This window comes from Cydia strobilella, chromosome 23 (genome assembly GCF_947568885.1).
Source record: "Cydia strobilella chromosome 23, ilCydStro3.1, whole genome shotgun sequence".
NCBI classification, from domain to species: domain Eukaryota; kingdom Metazoa; phylum Arthropoda; class Insecta; order Lepidoptera; family Tortricidae; genus Cydia; species Cydia strobilella.
The window spans coordinates 10,086,729-10,107,754 of NC_086063.1; the positions used below are offsets into that span (position 1 = coordinate 10,086,729).

Below are 21,026 nucleotides of genomic sequence, written 5' to 3' on the forward strand. Positions count from 1 at the left end.
CATTTTTTTTTTTTACAAGTTCATGTGACCAGCTGACGGTGTTTCCACCGCGATACAACCGGCTGACGATTGGTTTTACTATCAATAGCACCTAAACTACCATCTGACAAAGTATCAAGAGGAAGGCGATGACTGAAAACATTTTTTTTTTTACAAGTTCATGTGACCAGCTGACGGTGTTTCCACCGCGATACAACCGGCTGACGATTGGTTTTACTATCAATAGCACCTAAACTACCATCTGACAAAGTATCAAGAGGAAGGCGATGACTAAAAACATTTTTTTTTTTACAAGTTCATGTGACCAGCTGACGATGTTTTCACCGCGATACAACCGGCTGACGATTGGTTTTACTATCAATAGCACCTAAACTACCATCTGACAAAGTATCAAGAGGAAGGCGATGACTAAAAACATTTTTTTTTTTACAAGTTCATGTGACCAGCTGACGATGTTTTCACCGCGATACAACCGGCTGACGATTGGTTTTACTATCAATAGCACCTAAACTACCATCTGACAAAGTATCAAGAGGAAGGCGATGACTAAAAACATTTTTTTTTTTTACGTGTTTCGGTGGCTGCCATTCCTCAACCCACCAACGGAGCGGCAGCTGACTTCCACTAGGGTGCATCTTAAATAGCCGTTAACCACTATACGAGTTTTCGCGAGGAAGGCGATGATTGACGAAATTTTCGCCTGGCTCGCGGTCTATACGGTTTACGGTACAATATGTACTGGTTAATGGTTAATTGCAATTAAAGTTCGGCCAACACTGACTATAGTGACCTGGGGGCCGTAAAAATATATGGTGATGACAGACTCACGAAACCTCACGTGACTATTTCCATAAATTATTTAAGTTTTGAATGACGTCTTTTATCATTATCAACGAGTGTCATCTTGGCTAGGACCCCTGATCATTTTCATACATTATTTTAGTTTCGTTTAAAGCAGCTGTTCTAAAACTTTTTTGGCGACGGAACCTTTTTGGAAAGCGAAATATTTGACGGAGCCCCAAAAAAAAATTGTTCGTCACTATTTAACTGTAGACCAGAAATAGCTTTTCTCGCGGAGCCCCTACAGAGGCTTTGCGGAGCCCTAGTGGTCCGCGGAGCACACTTTGAGAATGGCTGGTTTAGAGTTGTATATATATAAACGAATGTTAATTAGCTAGGCCCCCTTAAGACCTTATTCAAAATTCCTGACGTCCTGGATTCTTGCCGTTCTTGAGTTAAATTTCGTGATGAGTAGGTACTAAAAAAACCGTGTTACAACTTCCCTATGATCTAATCAGACATTATAAAGCAACAAAACTCCAAAAATAGAGATGTGACCCAGAAAAAGTCTCGGGCGACACCATGACCCCAAAAAACCGAAAACCACCCCTATCGACGCACGACCATAATTAAAAAGCAAAGTTATTCCACCCCCATGATTAAGAACCCCCATTCCAACCCACCCTTTCTTCATTACAATGGTCAGTGTTGAGGCGCCTTGCAAGCCGCCTCGTAGCCTTAGAAACTAGGAACAAAACAAAAATAAACAGAACTGCTTAAAATTCGCGAAAATTCGCTTGTGATTTTACATGAAAATAATCTCAAAAGTGTTTCAAGTGTGGTTTATTTTGTTTTGTTTTTTGCAAAAAAATGGCTGTAAATTATAACCTTCGTTTCACATGAAGAAAACGTTTCTTAATGTTACTTTTAACTCGCGTGCTCGCGTACATTTATAAAACGGTGTTCCATTTTCAAAAATGACCGTTAGGACGCTCGGTTTTCGCGCCAAAAAAACAGTCATGGAATTTTTCCATATTTTTTACGTGTTCAAAATTAAGCTGAAATGATGACGTTTTGGTGCGTGACAGTGAAATTAGCGAAAATGTGAAATTCAAAATATACTTGTTTGTATTTGTGATTGTCTAAAACGTTTTTACTGTGTATGTGTTGTGTTGCTAAGGATTTGTCTTATGGGTTTGTATTTTTTTTATCGAATTAAATAAAATGATTCGCAAAAACTAATAAAAGTAATAAACATAGAAATTTAATAAATTTAAAGTGGAAAAATTCACTGTCTCGGGCGAGATGTGTCTAGCCCATCGCGCTGCAAATTTTCCAAAATTTTGTCTTTTTTCTACTTTAAATTAAAACTAATAAAATAATACATATCCTGGATTTTTGGGTCCGTTTAATTTCGTGTGTGTATAACTGTTTATTGTAAAATAGGTACCAAACTCTGAATGAATTTTTTTTTTCAAAATCGGTCCAGAAATGACGGAGTTATGGAGTAACAAACATTTAAAAAAAAAAACAACCGAATTGATAAACCTCCTCCTTTTGAAATCTTGAAGTCGGTTAAAAATAGGTAGTAAGTGCCAAACGGGCTTAGAAATGTTCAAATAGTTTATTTTTTACAGTTTTTACCTATTTTTTGGCTAGTGTAAAACATTTCTGCACCCAAAAATCCGGGGTAGCCCATTGCACTACCGACTTTGCAACTTATTTTTTTTTTTTACTTTTTTTAAACAAACTTAAATGATTTATTTGTAAACATAGGTAACAGTGTTGGGCAGTACAAAAAGTATGCTTATGTAAGTATGCTTTATGGATACAAAATTAAAACTAACAAACGGCACCTTAAGCATAAAAGTATTCTAATAATGTCCTAAGATTAATATGAAGCGATAGAAAGGCGTTTTCACGCCTTCCCTGCGGCAATTCGTGTAACTCGTCATTAACTTTGCGAGGGGTCTTTCGACCCCGTATCGCAGTGAACGTGTTAGCAGTAGCAAACTGCAGGTAATCCATGACCTCTACCTTGCGAAGAACAGGCGTTCCAAACTAGGAGGTCAAGAGTTCGAGATTCAAATCCCTCCTAAAAATTACGAGAAGCTTTCAGTGAAGGAAAACGGACTCAAATACTTTATTCGCTCCTTGCTTGACTGTGACCCCGCCCTAGTGGGTGTAGGACATATAGCTTATTTTGTAGTTGGAAGCTGCCAAATAGTATGAAGATGTCGTCCCATAAAAGTTCATATTTTCACCATGTCGTGCGTTGGCGTCTCTTATATTTCCCCCACCACCAACTATGCTTGCACATAGCCAATGGCTTAAAGCTAAATACCTACAGTCTCACATTGTAAACACTATGCACTATATTAATACTAATATTAATAAGGATTAACTAAACATCGTTCTGCATCATAAGGAAAAAAACTAATCCCAATAAGGCTTAGTTTCCAATTTTCAGTGGCGTAGCGTGAACTAATCTAGCCATGGGCGAAGAGGCCTCGCGCGAGGCCCCCGTTGGGGCGCGAGGCCATGGGCGACGGCCCCCTTCGCCCACGCCTAGCTACGCCACTGTCTCCCTGGTTTGGAGGGTCACATGGCATTCGTCAATTCTTGGCTTGGTCCTCATGACGAGCTAAATAGGATGGACCGGGAAAACGCTAAGTTAATAATGGCTATCTCCTTACTCGCCTATTTCACTACTGAACTGACGCTGACAATTTCCTGTCCATTTCTGGGTTGATAATTATCGGTATATAGTGTCAATATTTTCTTGTTGAACCAGCAATGTAAGGCGAAATGTCGCTGTAAGGTGACAATTGTCCCGGTTGTGAAACAGGGGCCTAGTGGTAAATCGTTGGTCAGTTTGTAATGAAAAACCCTCACGGTCAACTACTTGGCCTTGCTTACAAATACCCTTATCAATAACAAGCCCACACATAACAAATAGCCTTGCGGCTCCAAAACTTCAAAAATCCCATTAGAAAATTAACTATAAATTAATAGTCTTTGAGTTAAATTTTCCAAAGTAACTTTTTTTACACGAACTCGCGGGCAGAAATTAGTATTAAATAAGTATTTAACTCTCTTTTAGTATTGTAGCGATATTAAGAAATACATTTATTATTATTTATTTATTTACTCAATAAAAAATACACAGCAATATTCAGTAAACATATTTTTTCGCGATGCTGCATGACAGTTTGTTGGCGAATGGCTTCTTTATTTTTATTTTTTAATTTATTGTATTTATTTTATAAGTATTTTCCCCGTCTGCAACTTCATCTGCGTAGAAGTTTTAAAAAAAACTTTCAATCACCATTTTCATCTCCTTAAGTCCTTTTCTAAGAGCTCTACAACTTATGAAGAATAAAGATGTTTAAATTTTCTAGGTCCTAAATCCTCAATCATTTAGGCTGAACGTTGTCTGTTAATAAATAGATATTTCTACTGGGATAAATGGGGACAAATGGAGCTTTAGACAACTTCCCCTCCCCACCGTCTCTACGTAAATCCGTAAATGAGTTACTGCTGTTATGCTAAGCGCGGCAGTAATAGGTATATTCTGGCAAATCAAATTTTGTCAGTAAGTAGAAAATCGAACGAGAATTTCAAAATTTGTATGGGAAATCCATAGTTCACGCCTACATTTTTCAAAGTATGTATTAACCTTAGTAATATAAGTTAATCATTAAATTTAGATTAAGGCACTAACATTGAAAACGAGTGCATCATTTCGCCGTTAAACGCAAGTTTGGCGAACCTAGTATAAATTAATTTTTAACAAGCAGAAACGTCTGCGATCGATGCTATTAAGCTTAGAATAAATTTAAAAGTGGAAAAATTACTGCCTTGGGTGAGACTTGAACTCACGGCCTCTGGATCGATACTCCAGCGCTCTGCCAACTGAGCCACCAAGACCTAGACCCATATAGTGGGAAGATTTGCTGACTATGGATGAGGTCTTGGTGGCTCAGTTGGCAGAGCGCTGGAGTATCGATCCAGAGGCCGTGAGTTCAAGTCTCACCCAAGGCAGTAATTTTTCCACTTTTAAATTTATTCTAAGCTTGAACCTAGTATAAGTTTATAATGTATTATACTTTTTTGAAAAAAAAAAAAAACAAATTGCCGTCTTTTTCTACTGACAGAGCTGGCTTGCCAGAGTAAGTAGGTAATTAGGTATACGGAAATTAAAAAACGTTACATTCCTTGAACCGAGGGTGCCCCCATGTGAATAGGGTCAGCGTGTAATACATGCATGTAACTAGGTACCATCACCTACACAGACTAGCGAATTTTAACCTTTATTGCTTCTACATAAGGTGCACTTACAGTCAGTCAATGTTGCCATCCAATATGAAGTATTGGCAATAACTAAAATGGCTGCCGCGAAGGCCGTCATTAATCAAGTGTAATACGCCAAATTAATAGTTTTCACCCCTTATCTACCTCGAGTGTGGGGTTCCGTAGATTACAGGGTTTTTTTTAAACTGTAATTTTTATTTTTTTTAAATTTGATTGTTCAGGAAGTTTGCTCTTCATAATGTAGATAGAGTTAGACCAAGATAACTCTGCAACGATTTTGATAGCATGGACTGTGTAAGTGTTATTTTTACGTCATAATTTCATAGAGGTACAGTATGGGGTTCTTCAAAAAAGGAGTGTACAGGTTTTTAAAGGGTCGGCAACGCGCATGTAATATCTCTGGTGTTGCAGGCGTCCATAGGCTACGGTGGCTGCTTACCATCAGGCGGGCCGTATGCTTGTTTGCCACCGTCGTGGTATAAAAAAAGGTTTGACTATAAAACATTTTCTTAATTTTTTATTTTTGAGGATCTTTACTTACTTTTTACCGGATTCGAACCCAGGACCTCCAGGTTCATAAACGAGGTCACTACTCACTAGTTTCACTACCGACCAGGCTCAAGTTAGCTTGAGATACACTTGTAAGTTTTACTTAAGTGCGTAAGTAGCGACACAGCTCTACAGAATGAGAGATGAATATCATTATCTCATTCTAGCAAATAGCTTTGTCCCATACTTACGTAAGTAAAACATACAAGTGTATCTCAGGCCTTATTCGATTTTATGTTCAAATTGGTTTTCATGTGTTGTTACCCAGATTTTCTCAATTTCTGTATCTTTTTTTTAATGTAGTGTGCACATTTTTATTGTATTGTGTAAATAAATGAATAAATGTACCCAAATTCAAAAAGCAAAACGACTATATGTACTTCTGGGCAGGGGCGTAGCTAGAGGATATGGCGCCCGGGGCAGTCACCAAATTTGCGCCCCCTGACGACTGACAAAAGTTTCCCTGCTGCTGCCTTTTGCCCATTTTGGCGCCCCCCCCCCCCTTTGGATGACGCCCGGGGCACTTGCCCCCTCTGCCCCCCCCCCCCCTAGTTACGCCACTGCTTCTGGGTCTCAGGAGCTATATTATGATATATCTAGGTACTTGTATTCCATCGCTGCCCAGTCCCAATAAACCGTAAACATCATTTTCTCAGTAACTATTTTCTATCAAAACAGAAACCCAGTACAGTGCAGGTACCGCAGAATTGCACGTGTCACTCCAAACCATCGGGTCACGAACCGTCGTATAATTACATTCATCAACTTACTAATAATGAACCTTATACCGTTGAAATAAGATTCACAAATGCTCAGTTATTTGTAGACTAGCTGTATTACTGAAAGTAGACCTTATGTGGACGTAGTAGGGTTTACTAATGTTCAATTGTGTCGATGTGAATGACGCGTCGCTGACTCAGCAGTGCCGTGAACTGCAAATCTAATAATCAAGTATGGAATAGTGTGGGTGATATTAGGTAGGCTCAGGAATAATCCAATAGATTATAAGGTGCGAGGCGCGAGAAATTGGCGTTATGCCGATACTTTACGTTTACGTTACCTACAAATACATAAATAGTTAAAATAGAAATTTAAAAAAAAACAACCTATTGAAACTACTAAGAAAACATTGAAGGCGCGTCATGTATCATCTTCATGGGTTAATGGCCTCATCGGCAAGATCAGCGCTGGAAGTCGCCAGCAACATGCTGAGATGAGGCCATTTCGTGGCTTCGCTTTGTGCGTTTTTCTTATATGTATTTTGTTTCGTTTGTGTTTAGGAATACAAATATGTTTTTCTACTCGTCGACTGTTATGGTGGAATTAAAATTTCGTCACCCCAAACTGTAATTGGGTACTTTTCATGTATGGGCTCCCAACTCAACTATAATAATCAATCACGTGGCGCCGCGGTCCAGTGGAAAAGACACCAACGCGCGACTATTTCATGAGTAATACCTGTTCATATATTATGCACGCGTTGATGTCTTTTGTACTACTGAGATACTTACCTAATTTTTTTAAATTATTTAAAGATATTATTTGATAGATATGACTTGTAGAAAAAGTATTGTATACAATAGTGATATAATCAAGCTTTTCAATCTCGTACCTTCATTAGGCCACTCAGCAAGCTTCGTGGTCTAATCACGGTACTCGAGTGAAAAGCTCTCTATTATATCACGATTGTATACAATACTATTATTTATATTTAATTTATTTTTGTCCCGATCCCGAAAATATTAAACTCCAATAAAGTTTTACGAAAACTTACAAACATCTCAGCAAACACCTAAACAACTTACCTATTCAAACATTACTTTCGTAACGCGTATAGTATGGACCAAGGACCCGTCCTTGAGTCGGTTCGTTACGTCGCTATCGCGATCTCAGTTCGGTGCCAAGGACGCTGTTGTTGCCAAAATTGCAATCATTATAAAGAACTTTGGACAATGTGACAAACATTGTGTACGGTTGAGTTTTTTTGAGACCCATTTGTCTTTGCACAACGTGACCGCCGCAATACATAAGGAATAGAATAGAATAGAATAGTTTTTATTCGTAAACACACAGACAATAGACATAGATTAAAAGAACATAGTCAAAATAAAGTGTCACGAAATGGCCCCATCTCAGCATGCTGCTGGCGACATCCAGCGCTGATCTTCCGATGAGACCATCAGATGAGAATCACGGAAGGTAACAGACAAAAAGAAAGCAACATAAAGGAGAGGAAACATAAAATAAGGCGGGGACAGATGGGTATATACCCATATGAATGCACCTATTCCCATCTGTACCCAGCGGGGACACATGGAAATACACCGGTTTTCCTAATGCTAAGACGGTCGATCACTTTTCCTTTAACTCATTAACAAGAAATTGACCCAGATTAGTTCCGACCTACGAATATTTTTTTTGCATAATATTTATTCGAGCAATAAAGAAAGAAAGAATAGAAAGATTGCTATAGTTGTTGGCCACTACATAGTAATTGGCCACTTTTGACAATATAAGGCTTCAATTGGCTTGTTTCTTTCTGATTTGTTAGGAGCGGCCAATCACTATGTAGTGGCCAATAACTACAGCAGTCACTATCACCATAAATGTCTAGTCCTTTCGCAAATAACAAGTTCATATTGGCACTAACATTTTGTCACTTAAAAATGTGTGCACAGTTAGCTTGGTCCGACTATGAATAACGAACATGTCAACTTTTACAAAAACCTACAAAATGCTAAGAACGTTACCAATTACTTTAACTAAAGAACATTATAATGTTCTAAGCTGCATAGAGTCACGGCAGGCGAAACATTTTAATTCTATTCTGGCGTTCCGCATACAGGAACCAGATTCAGATTTAAAACTTGTTACGGTTTTGATCTTATTTTGATACGACCTTGAGGATCGCTCACACTGATATGTGCATGCGAAATGAAGTGAAAGTCGTGCGTGAGATGTGCGCCAATCACCAAGACGATCAAAACCAGTTCAAACCCGTAGCAAGTTGTTAAATCTGAATTGGGCTCCAGGATGGCATGGGGTGGAGCCCCAGTGCTAGCGCAACATAGAATAGGATATGTTCATAAAGCCTAATTTGGCTGACCAATAATACTGGTGAACGGTCCACAAACAAATAAGCCCGTTGTTTCTCTTACCTTAGGCCTTTTGTCAGCAATCGTTACATTTTAAGTTTTATAAAGTAACATTTTAAATAAATAAATGTGGTGCTGGCGGCGGATGTAGAAGATTAGTTGGACCGAGAGAAAATCGAACGAGGAAAGATGGTTGGCACCTGTTACGACACGACGAATTCATAAGAAATATTGTGGAAGGGAAAGTAGAAGGAAGGCGGAAGAGAGGGAGACCAAGAAGAACATACATGGACCAACTTAAGGAAAAGATAAACGTCGTGTCGTATCAGGCGGTCAAACGAAACGCTCAAGAAAGAGATACATGGAAATTGCTCCACCGACAAGAGCTGGGCTCTTAAATTAATGACGATGATACACACACAATAAAGACAACACACACACATTTCTCACAGACAATAAAGATTATGATTATGATTATGATGATGAAAGTAAAATATCGGAATCTGTTGCAACTGTAAATATCCTTGAAAAAATGAATGACAGTTTAAGAGTCCGTAGCAAGCTCGGTCGAATTTCACATTCCTATACAAACGGAGTTTCGTTCTCATTTTAAAACTAAATGTTGTATTGTAATGTTTGCATATACAATAACATAAGGTATATCTTATAAAATCCAGCCTTTAATCGCAAGGCCCTTGCTGCAAGATCTAAAGAAGCCATAATGCAGCTGCAGTTGTGATCTGAACGTCACCTTTTCCATATTAATAGTGTCTACAGACGCACCTGACCGCGACCTTGGTGTTGTCAAAATATCTCTTTCTCGCTCTCACTTATAGCTGCGTCCTTACCGGCTGTACGACAGCCCACCTTACACACGTTCGAACGTGCGCCGCCCCACACCAAGGTCGCGTTCTGGTACGCCCGTCTGTTAAAACTTTAAAGGGGCCCACTGACTATCAGTCCGCCGGACGATATAGGCCTGTCAGTTGTTCGGAACTGTCACATTTTTGTTCTAACTGACAGGCCGATATCGTCCGGCGGACTGATAGTCTGTGGGCCCCTAAAGAGAGCACCGCTACAACTGGCGCCCCACCTCAACATTAGCACAGCATGTAAATATTTCCAACTCTTAGGTTATTCCACATCGAAACAATTACATTCAAGGACGGACGCAAGGACGACACACGAAAGAACTAACATAACATGTAAAGTATTACAATTTTATTTTATTTTTTATTTTATTTGAAAATATGTTACATGACTTTACAGAAATCCAATGCGCCATGAAACTTAAAATTAACATTAAACAAACAGGTTATTAAAAATAACAATCAGGTACAAACAAATATTTACAAATAACACAATTACAAATAACTATTACTAATTAAACTTTGACGGATGTAGGCCTCGCATCCATCACCTCACAGAATCTCAGGCATTCATTTCTCACAGACGCCCATCGCCACGCAAACAGGTCGCACTCGGGTGCTGATGCCAAGAGAGCATTCAACTGTGTGAGGGCACGGAGCAGCGGAGAGTTGAGGCGCGACACGGTGCGTCTCTCCGGCAAAGCCAACAGATCGCGTCGCCGCGGTCTGAGGGCTATCCTGGGGATGTCCGGTACATGTAGTCGCACGAGTCGACTCACCAGTTCTGGGCAGTCTGAATCACCGCGCAGGGTCCGACACGCAAACGTCAATAAGCTAAGGTTACGTCTCACCTCCAAAGAGTTGTAACCTAAGGCCCCAAGGAGATACTTCGTCGGATAGAGAAACGGGTAATAGCTAAACATTTTTTTGTATAAAAACCTTAAAAAGGCTTTTTGTACCTTTTCAAGAAGCAAACTGTAGGTAGATTCGTAGGGATGCCAAACGATCGATGATGTCTCAAGCTTGCTTCTTACTAGTGCATTATAGACAAGCCTGATCGCAACAGGATCGTTAAATTGACGAAGGTTGCGTACAACGAAGCCCAGTCTTCGAAAGCAGTCGCTAGCAAGCGTCGAGATATGCTCGTGGAAAGTAAGCCGCGTATCGAAGACCACACCCAGATCTTTAATAGAGCACACGCGGTTTATAGGCTCGGACCCCAGCACATATTGTGCATGCAACGGCATATGAGCACGGCTGAAAGTGCAGACGCAACATTTAGCCGGGTTGAACAGCAACTTGTTTTCGGTGCTCCAGAGAAAAACCGAGTCGATGTCCCTTTGTAACGACTCACAGTCAGTACTCTGCTCCACTCCATATACCAACTTAAGGTCATCTGCATATAGGAGACACTGAGCCGATTGAAGGACTGACCTGAGGTCGTTTACCATGATCCCAAATAAGAAAGGACCTAATATGGAGCCTTGACTGACCCCAGACCGGGTATGATAAGGGGCCGAGACAAAGCATCCATGCTTGACATACTGCTGCCGATCGCGTAGATAACTAGCGAAAAATGACAACAATGCGGGAGAAAAGCCAATCCGATCCAGTTTCGCCAACAACACATCGTTATCCACGCGATCGAAAGCCTTACTGAAATCAAAATAAAGGACATCGACTTGGATACCTCTATCCAGGTGCTCAGATATGCTATCAGCCAAAATTAATAGGTTGGTGTTAACCGAGCGACTATGTCTGAATCCATGTTGTGCGTCACATAAAAATGGCTTTACCTGTGCGCATAGAGTTCGGTGGACTATTGACTCAAAGAGCTTGGCCAGAGTGGAAAGGACGGCAATGGGCCTATAGTTTTCCACGATTGTGGCGTCATTTGCCTTTGGTATAGGTCTCACCCTCGAGAGTTTCCAGCGAAGAGGGTATGACCCAGTACAAAGTGCCAAATTAAAGATGAAGTGTAAAGGGACTTTAAGGTAATCCATACATCCCTTTACAACGTACGCTGGCAAGTTGTCCGGGCCCACCGCACACTTGGATTTAAGACGATTTATCCCCGATACAACCTGTTCCATCGATACTGCATCTATATGGATGTAGTTGGCACTACGGTTAACATACTCAGTTCCCCGTACGTTAGGATCCAGAAGCGGGGTGTCAGGCAAAAATACCCCAGAGAAATAGCTCGCAAACGCATCAGCTACCTCAGCTCCAGTAAACAGCTTTCCATCTAACTTCACACTACTAGCGAACCCTCCCGTCGACTTCAGGCTGTCCAAGTGCTGCCAAAACGCCCTCGGATTATCCTTTACCTTGGTCTGAATTCTACCGATGTAGTCGTCGTAGGCTGAGGCTATTCGTCCTTTCAACTCAGACCTCAATTTTGCGAACAGGTTATAAGACTCTTTGTTATTCGTGCGTTTCCATTCTCGGTGCAGGTCACTTTTTAGCCTCAGGTCATTAATGAGGTCTGCGGTGAACCAAACAGGATATCGTCTACTAGGCTTTCTCGGACGACTTCGTTTAGGAACGCAAGTGTCAAAGATTCCGTACAATATTTGGTAAAAGCTATTTACAGCACCGTCGACATTCCCAGCACTGAGAACTTCCTGCCAGTTCACCTCCGAGACTAATTTGTATATGAGCTCGTAATTACCTTTAGCGAAGTTCCAGTCCCGCTCCATTTCTACATTACTCGGAGCTAATCTTTCAGTCGAGGGACGGCGCGTCAAACTGTTTGTTGGAATTGAAATCTCCAAAGGAGGGTGATACGCGTCAGATCTCGGAACCAGACCACCTCCCGACAACTCACTCACGGTACTCGAGATGGTCTCCGACACCAGCACAACATCTAACTTGCCGCCATATGCATTCATCACCTCATTCGTCTCTTTTAAACCGCATACCGCTAAAAAATAACAATAGTAAGTTAAGACATTTTGGGATGTATATGCCGGATTCAAGTTTAAGTCACCGACTACCAGCACTACAGACTTTAATGTCTCAACCACTGACTCTACTTTCTGGAACCATCTCAAATAAGTTTCATCGTTTGCGTTAGGAGGAATGTACACCGCGCACAAATAGAATGTAACTTGGTCAATAACACACGAAGCCCATAAATCCTCTCCGCTTGGGGTTTCGAAGTCTCGACATCGCTGGAGAAGGACTCCTGGTCGCGCAGCGAGGAGCACGCCGCCGCCGCGCGCGCCCGTGGCGCGGTCCCGGCGCAACACACTCCACCCGCCGCACATGAGCTCAGCATCGTTGACAGCATCAGTAAGGAACGACTCAGTTACTGCAACCACATCGCATTCCAAAGACAGTAGGTTTTGTCTAAAGAAGCTAAGCTTCTTTTACAATTACAATAGTATAGGTAGATTGTTAACCAAGGGATAAAAGGCACTCATTCCTGCCGAGGTTGTTTGGCGCTCGAACGCAGTGAGAGCACCAATAGTCAGAGGCTGAAATGATGCCTTTCACCCGAACTAAACACTCTACTTTTCAAAAAAAATCGTACTTGGAACGTAAAATGCTCTAGTGCAGAGACGTATGATTTTCTGCACACCTTTTAGTATGTCAATCTTAGTTTCCTTGAGCAGGCTGTTGTGCTAGTTGTACATACATACATACATATAATCACGCCTATTTCCCGGAGGGGTAGGCAGAGACCCCGGATTTCCACTTGCTACGATCCTGACATACCTCTTTCGCTTCCTTCACTTTCATAACATTCCTCATACACGCTCGCCGGTTTAGGGTGCTCTTGACCTGGCCTTTCTTCAGGATTTCCCCGATCTGATCAGAGAAAGTCCGCCGAGGTCTGCCCCTTCCAACTCCCGTTTCTACCTCTCCCTTATATACTCTCTTTGTTAGCCTCCTTTCACTCATTCTTTCCAAGTGTCCAAACCATCTCAACATACCTTTCTCAATTTTTGTCACTACATCTTCGCTCAGTCCACACTTTTCCCTTATCACACTGTTCCTAATTCTATCTTGTAATCTCACCCCACATACACTTCTCAACGCTCTCATTTCCACTGCATTGACTTGGCTTTGATGCCTCTTCTGCCATACCCAACTTTCGCTACCATACATATACGTGCTACCATACCATACCATACCATACCATACCATACCATACCATACCATACGTGCTAGTTGTGAATGGCCTAAAATTAGTGGGTCGAGCATGCTGTCTGGGTACTGGTAAATTAATTGTCCGCAACAGCTGAGGACAATCCAAAGCCCCATTTCTGAATAGCAGCACTCTGATGCAGCTTAGTACATCTCAAGTGGGCGGAAGTTGGGCAAGTGTGCGCAGGCCACGGCGCATGCGCGCTCTAATCGACGCGCGCGCAACTTCACACATTTAGGTACCTACCATAAGTTACGAATTACGGTGCTCGTAGGACAATTTGGTATGAAGATGTCAAAAGTACAGTACAGCTTGTGCATAAATCACGCGAGGTTTTTTCGGCTACTTTTTGACCCCCCTTTGGTGATATTTGGTGAGGTTTTTGTCTACCCCTCCCCCTCCTCTACACAACCTCTCGTGTATTTTTTTGTAAATCTTGTTTATTTTTCTATTTTCGTAAAAGTACCTATCTACCTTACCTAAAGTAACCTACTCATGTGGTAGTTTTTTAGGGTTCCGTACCCAAAGGGTAAAAACGAGACCCTATTACTAAGACTCCGCTGTCCGTATCTGTCCGTCTGTCTGTCACCACTGTCACCAGGCTGTATCTCATGAACCGGTTTGAACTCAGATCATGTAAGATTTTAATGATCGAACAGATCAAAATTTTAAACTTTTGCATTTAAATTTTATCTTAATCCAACATCGAGGTCGCAAACTTTTTTTTTTATTTGAACTAAAAAAAAAAATTACGCTGTTATCCCTAAGGTAATTTAATCTTTTAATCATAATTTATGGATCATTTACTCATTTATTTATGTTATATATATATATATATATAATTAAAAAAAAGTTAATTTTATTTTTCTATCACCCCAATAAAATATATTCACTAATTAAAATCTTACATTAATAAAAAAATTCTTAATCAATAACATATATAAAACTCTATAGGGTCTTCTCGTCTTTTAAAAATATTTTAACTTTTTAATTAAAAAATTAAATTCTATAAATAAATATAAGACAGCTTATATCTCATCCAATCTTTCATACAAGTCACCAATTAAGAGACTAATGATTATGCTACCTTTGTACAGTCAAAATACTGCAGCCCTTTAATTCTCATCAGTGGGCAGATTAGACTTTAAATTATTTCAAAAAGACATGTTTTTGATAAACAAGTGAACATAAAATTTTGCCGAATTCCTTATAATTAATTTTACTAGCCGCTAGACAGTTGAAATTTTCACAGATGATGTATTTCTGTTGCCGCTATAACAACAAATACTAAAAACAGAATAATATAAATATTTAAATGGGGCTCCCATACAACAAACGTGATTTTTTTTGCTGTTTTTTCGTAATGGTACGGAACCCTTCGTGCGCGAGTCCGACTCGCACTTGGCCAGTTTTTTTTTAGTTTCGTTCACTGTAGAAAAATACACGTGAGGTCTCCTTATACCCCGCCCCTCCTCCAGTGATCTGTCGTGATATGTTCGTGACCCCCTTCGGTGATTATGCAGACGACATAAGTACCTCGAGATAGATCTCAAGATAATCCCATTCTATTGTTGTTGACAAGTGTGGAAGCTATCGTAGAATGGGTATGGGTTGCCTCAGTCAGTTGCCTGACTAATTTTTAACTGACGGAAGATTTCGTAATTTAGGTGAGCTATTGTCATTCTTGTGCACATGTCACGGTATCCGTCAAGTCATATTGCACATTGCAAAATCATATTAATAAAACATAGCTAGAAAAAAAAATAGGGTAGGTATTCTATAGGTATTTATGGATGATTTTTTTTCGCTTCAGCTCTATGGGGTGATTATGCCGTAGGATAGTATAGGTTTTTTAAACATACCTAATATAAATAAAACTATGAAAACTATCGCGTATATTGAATTTATAATACATCCCGATGTTTCGAATCCTTTACAGCGTTCGTGGTCAACGGGTGGCTGAGGAAAAACTACAAAGTGCTAAAATACCCACATACAAAAAATAATGAACCATAAACTATAAACTTTAAGGTTGGTTAGTGATTGTACATACAAAATTGGTTCATAAGGCTAGTAACGTATTACTAGCCTTACGAATGTATACAACTATCCGTTTTCATAGTTTTATTTCATGAGTAACTATCGCAGTAACCGAAGACAATATTATACCTAATAGAGTTCTTGGAGAGTGTAAGTTACTCTATGGTACTGGCTTTCTCTCAAGCACTTGAGGGATCGGGCTACAGTCCCCATGCTGGCAAAGTGAGCTGAGGACTTCATAGGTATACACCTTTGAGTTCCTGAAGACCTTACTTCATAGGACCATTTCTATAGTGTTAGGTTACCACCGGGTTGATGATGAAAACTAATACTTGTACCAATATTTTAACTTTATTCGTTCGCTACCAATATAATAACAACCAATTTACAATAAATATTCCAAGACGTCTACACTGTAACTCGTCTGTACACGAACTGCCCCTTGTCACCGTGTACCCGCCTTTTAATAACAATTCAAGATGGCGGGAACCAGTGACAAGTAAAGGTCAACTGATACTCTTTTTTAAGCTAATCGTAAAAGTAAGAACGATCAAAATATAAGCTATTAATAAATAATGATCCTTACAAACAGTGTTGCTAACAATAGTAAGCTCTTCACCAGGCTATTACAATACGTGAGCTGACCCCCTTTGAGTTTCTTGAACGAAAAGCGACCGGCAAATTCATGCATGGTGAGTTCCGAAAAACTCATATAGAGCCGTCAGCCGGTGAAGCTTTATTTGACGTTCTTATTCACATTGTTATGCCTACTTGAATAATAAACTATCTTCATCCTATCATTGGTACGAACTGGGGTTCGATCCCGTGACATCCGGATATAAAAGACGCTACGCCACATGTTAGGTCTCTGGTTGGTCTGGTTGGCTTAGGCAAAATGTTTTCTTTTGTCTGTGAAGTGGTCCGGATGTTCTCCAGAAACCAATTCTCGTGAAATATTGTAAGCACTAAGCACGTTCGATAATTATTATACAGATTTTTATGCCAATTCAGTTTTTGTGATTTTTTCAAAATGCCTCGACAATTATATAATTATACAGAGCTGTATAATAGCTTTAATAGCATAGCTTTGTTAGCTCTAACAAAACTACTAGTTAATTATTATACTTCAATATCTTATATCATACCTACATACTTGCTTACTAATGACGATAACAGCCCAATTAGATGTAGTTAACCCAATTAAACGAAATAAAGAAAGATAATAAATAAACGCTAACTTTAACGTTTAATCTAGCCACTACATGTCGATTGATTTAGACTTGTAATTTGTCTCCATAGGTAAATGGAAATCAATAAAAAAATGTGACGTTTCAACAAAAAGGTACCACATTGTCGCTTACCATAAGGACGAAATTTGCTTGTATCTTTATACGAATAACCTGTTAGAGCGTCCTAATGGGAAGCGACAATGTGGTACCTTTTGCTTGAAACGACACAAATAACTCCAATTACTACGTTCCTCAATACGTATACGTACCATAAGTAGGTAGATATATTTAATTATACCATAGAGTAACTTATACTAGAGCGGTACTGTCATAGTAAATTTTGTAACCCCAGTAAATTCACTGCCATCTGTCGACACACTTTAAAACTAAAAATAAATATTTATAAAAATACGATAAAATGTATTTAAATATGGATAAATGTTTTTTTTTATTTGCATTAATTATTTTTATGATTTTGACCCATGTTCTTTCACTGATATGCGTTAAAATTGTTAAATAACAAACGAAACCGTCAACGCCATCTATACGACAGTAGGCCAAAGCTAGTAGCGCCCTCTGATCGAGAATCAATTTTTCTTGATTTTCGAGGCACGTTTTTTCCTTAGACTGTATCCATCTATTACGGAGTTATATCTATCTTTGATTATACGAACGGGTCTACCGCGATGTAATATGCGCGCGATGTTTTTACCTTAAATTCCGACGTTTCAGCTGAATTCCATCAGCTGTGGTCACGGTCCACGGAAAGACCGACGTCCCAGAAAAATTCGTAAAAATATGTAATTAAATATACTCGTATGTACAAAACGCGAGAGTTTAAAGTGTTACATAAGTAGGTAGAGTTCGACCAAGATAAGTGCAACTATTTTGATAGCACACGCAGTGCAAGTGTTATTTTAAACGTCAAACTTCTATGAAATTATGACGTATAAATAACACTTGCACTGCGTGTGCTATCAAAATCGTTGCAGACTTATCTTGGTCTAAACTCTACATACTTACAGTCAGCAGCTAAGCAGAAGTAACCAAGAGGGTGAGATTAAAAAAAATGTTTTATTGCCACAACTACCAGAAAAAAAATTTGAACAAGTGAACATTATACAAAACATGCACAAAAAAAACGAACAGTAAACTACATTTTCATATTTAACAACTTCCCCTTAGCCGTCTGCACGTCAAAACTTGCCAAGACAAAAGCGACTTTAATCTGTCAGAATTAAAATTCAAAATTGAATGGAATAAGAGACCTTTTTAAGCAGAAACCTATCTAGGCGGCTAGAAGATACGCACTGATAGTTTGTGCAGAAATTAAGAGAATAGTCGTAGAATGTATATTCCCAAATCGGCCCAATACATTCTTCTCTTTCCGAATAGACTCTAACAGTCAGTGTTAGAGATAGGTTTCTGAAGAGAATAATCTCTTAACAATAAAGTTATGGTTAGTTCATTTTGAACTTTTGTTGACTGATGGTAGATGAATAACAGAAGCATTTACAAGTAGGTATTTTTCAACATTTCAGCTGTGAAGCTTTTAGATGTCATAAATAAAGAAACGTGACCAAAGGCCGGGGCAATCGAACCAGAGCAAAAAAAAAGTTTTTTATTAATTTTTTTCATAAAAGTCTGTTTTTTTATTTCGTAGACTAAAATGAATTTTCATGTGTAAGACATGACATTTCTTAGTACCACATGAAATGTAATTTTAGTCTACGGAATAAAAAAACAGAATATAGTTAAACTAATTATTTATTCTCTTTTCCAGATAAACTTTCCCGGCTGCTATAAAATGGCCCTAAAACTCAAATACACCGACGAGCACGGCATACTACACATCAACATGAGCCCCTCGTCCACCCCCAAACCCGAGTCCGGGTCCGACCTCACCGACCCCAAGTTCGACACCATCAACTCCCGATTCCAACAGTATGACTTATTCGGAGGGAAATACGAAGTGGAAGGGGAACCACAGTCACTGTTCCGAAGCCGCTACAACAGTATTGAAGAGGAGCTAGCCAATACGCCTTACGCGTTCAGCGCTGAGCGGTCGCTAGATATAACTATTAAACAATCTTTAGACGCGTCTCCGTCTAAAGATATAGAAAACGATAGATTCTTTAGAAACTTAGACGATGGACTATTCGGACCACAAATAGATAAGGCTAGCTCTGATGAATCGCCAGCATTTACAGTGACACAGTTAATACACGCACAGGACAGATATTTTGATTTATCGTCAAGACAATCGAGTAGTGTGTTAGATAGTCCGCGGAGTGGTAAAGTGGTGGTTGAAGTGAGAAGTGCGCCGGGGTCTGCCAAGAGGGATGAAGCCTTCAAAGTGCTGCCCGGGGAGGCTGTGAAGGCGGCGCCCGCAAATCCGTGAGTATTATTTTAATTACTAGGTTATTAGGTTGAACCTATTTAGTTAGATATATTTTTACTTCCATTTTTCATATAGTTTGGGTGTAAGGTGAACTGTCATCGACCTTGGTTTGTATCTCAGATGTGAATTTTATTTCAAAAAGCGTTATTAAATAATCATTGGGTAGTAAAATGGTAATTATAAGTATTTAGTATATAAAATCACAGCTTAAAATGTGAACAAAGTCTCTTTAATTTCAAATAGGTGTAGTTTTTAGGGACCCTATTACTAAGACTCCGATATCTGCCTGTCTGTCTGTCCGTCTGTCACCGTCTGACAGTAGAGATTTTCACAGATGATGTATTTCTGTTGTCGCTATAACAACAAATACTAAAACAGAATAAAATAAATATTTAAGCTCCCATACAACAAACGTGATTTTTTGTCGTTTTTTGCGTAATGGTACGGATCCCTTCGTGCGCGAGTCCGACTCGCACTTGGCCGGTTTTTTGGTTCAACTAATTCAACTCAGTAATCAAGGGACCAATTTAAATTGTAATGTGATTTATTAATAATTACATATTTATACAGGGTGGCTAAAAAAAAAGTGCATTCCCGTTGCCAGGGAGGTTTTGGCATTATACTGCGCAACTTTTACTATGGGACCAACCACGAAATCGCGAAAAAAATATTTACCCTCCCATAGAAAATGGACCAGCCAAAATGTATGAAACACCAAATTTTTTTTCGAGAATTCGGGGTTGATCCCATAAACGTTGCTCAGTATAATTCCAAAACCTCCCTGGCGACGGGAATGCACTTATTTTTTAGCCACCGTGTATAAGAAATGCATATTACATATAATCATACATATAATCACGCCTATTTCCCGGAGGGATAGGCAGAGACTACGGATTTCCACTTGCTACGATCCTGACATACCTCTTTCGCTTCCTTCACTTTCATAACATTCCTCATACACGCTCGCCGGTTTAGGGTGCTCTTGACCTGGCCTTTCTTCAGGATTTCCCCGATCTGATCAGCGAAAGTCCGCCGAGGTCTGCCCCTTCCAACTCCCGTTTCCACCTCTCCCTTATACACTCTCTTTGTTAGCCTTCTTTCACTCATTCTTTCCACGTGTCCAAACCATCTCAACATACCTTTCTCAATTTTTGTCACTACATCTTCGCTCAGTCCACACTTTTCCCTTATCACACTGTTCCTAATTAATTAAGAAATTAATTAAGAAATGCAATATATATTATATAGGTTCTTAGGTCCATCGTCTAAATACTGTGTGCATGAGATAGACCATTAGCCTAGACACCACATAATTATTTTGTTGGGTTTTGTTAACTAGACCGTAATAATTAGGCAAAGATAGAATCTCACTTCCACTTTAAGTATAATTAATTCTACGAGATTATACCTAATTATAAATAACTTCCAATATTAAAAACAACAAACAAAAAAACTTTAATTAGGCCTCAAGGGCTCTTTCACAAGTCAGTAAAACATTTACAGTGACATCATATAATAGTTTATAGTGACATCAATAATACGAGCGTAGTATATAAAAAGAAACATATAGCTGGGCGTTTTCTAAAATAAATA

At 39.4% G+C, this 21,026-nt stretch overlaps 1 protein-coding gene and 2 non-coding genes across 3 annotated transcripts in view; 2 read left to right on the plus strand and 1 right to left on the minus strand.

Annotated features, from left to right (window-relative positions):
- Positions 1-1,646: 1,646 nt before the first annotated feature.
- LOC134751864 (protein stum) overlaps positions 1,647-21,026 on the plus strand; it is an 82,412-nt gene continuing 63,032 nt past the window's right edge. The window contains exons 1-2 of the mRNA XM_063687382.1: positions 1,647-1,974; positions 18,816-19,429. Coding sequence (XP_063543452.1) covers positions 18,840-19,429 — 590 coding nt within the window. The 5' untranslated portion in view covers positions 1,647-1,974; positions 18,816-18,839. The remainder of the gene's footprint in view (positions 1,975-18,815; positions 19,430-21,026) is intronic.
- Positions 4,638-4,710, minus strand: Trnad-auc (transfer RNA aspartic acid (anticodon AUC)). Its single transcript has one exon. It is a non-coding gene; the product is annotated as a tRNA-Asp (tRNA).
- On the plus strand, positions 4,752-4,824 carry Trnad-auc (transfer RNA aspartic acid (anticodon AUC)). Its single transcript has one exon. It is a non-coding gene; the product is annotated as a tRNA-Asp (tRNA).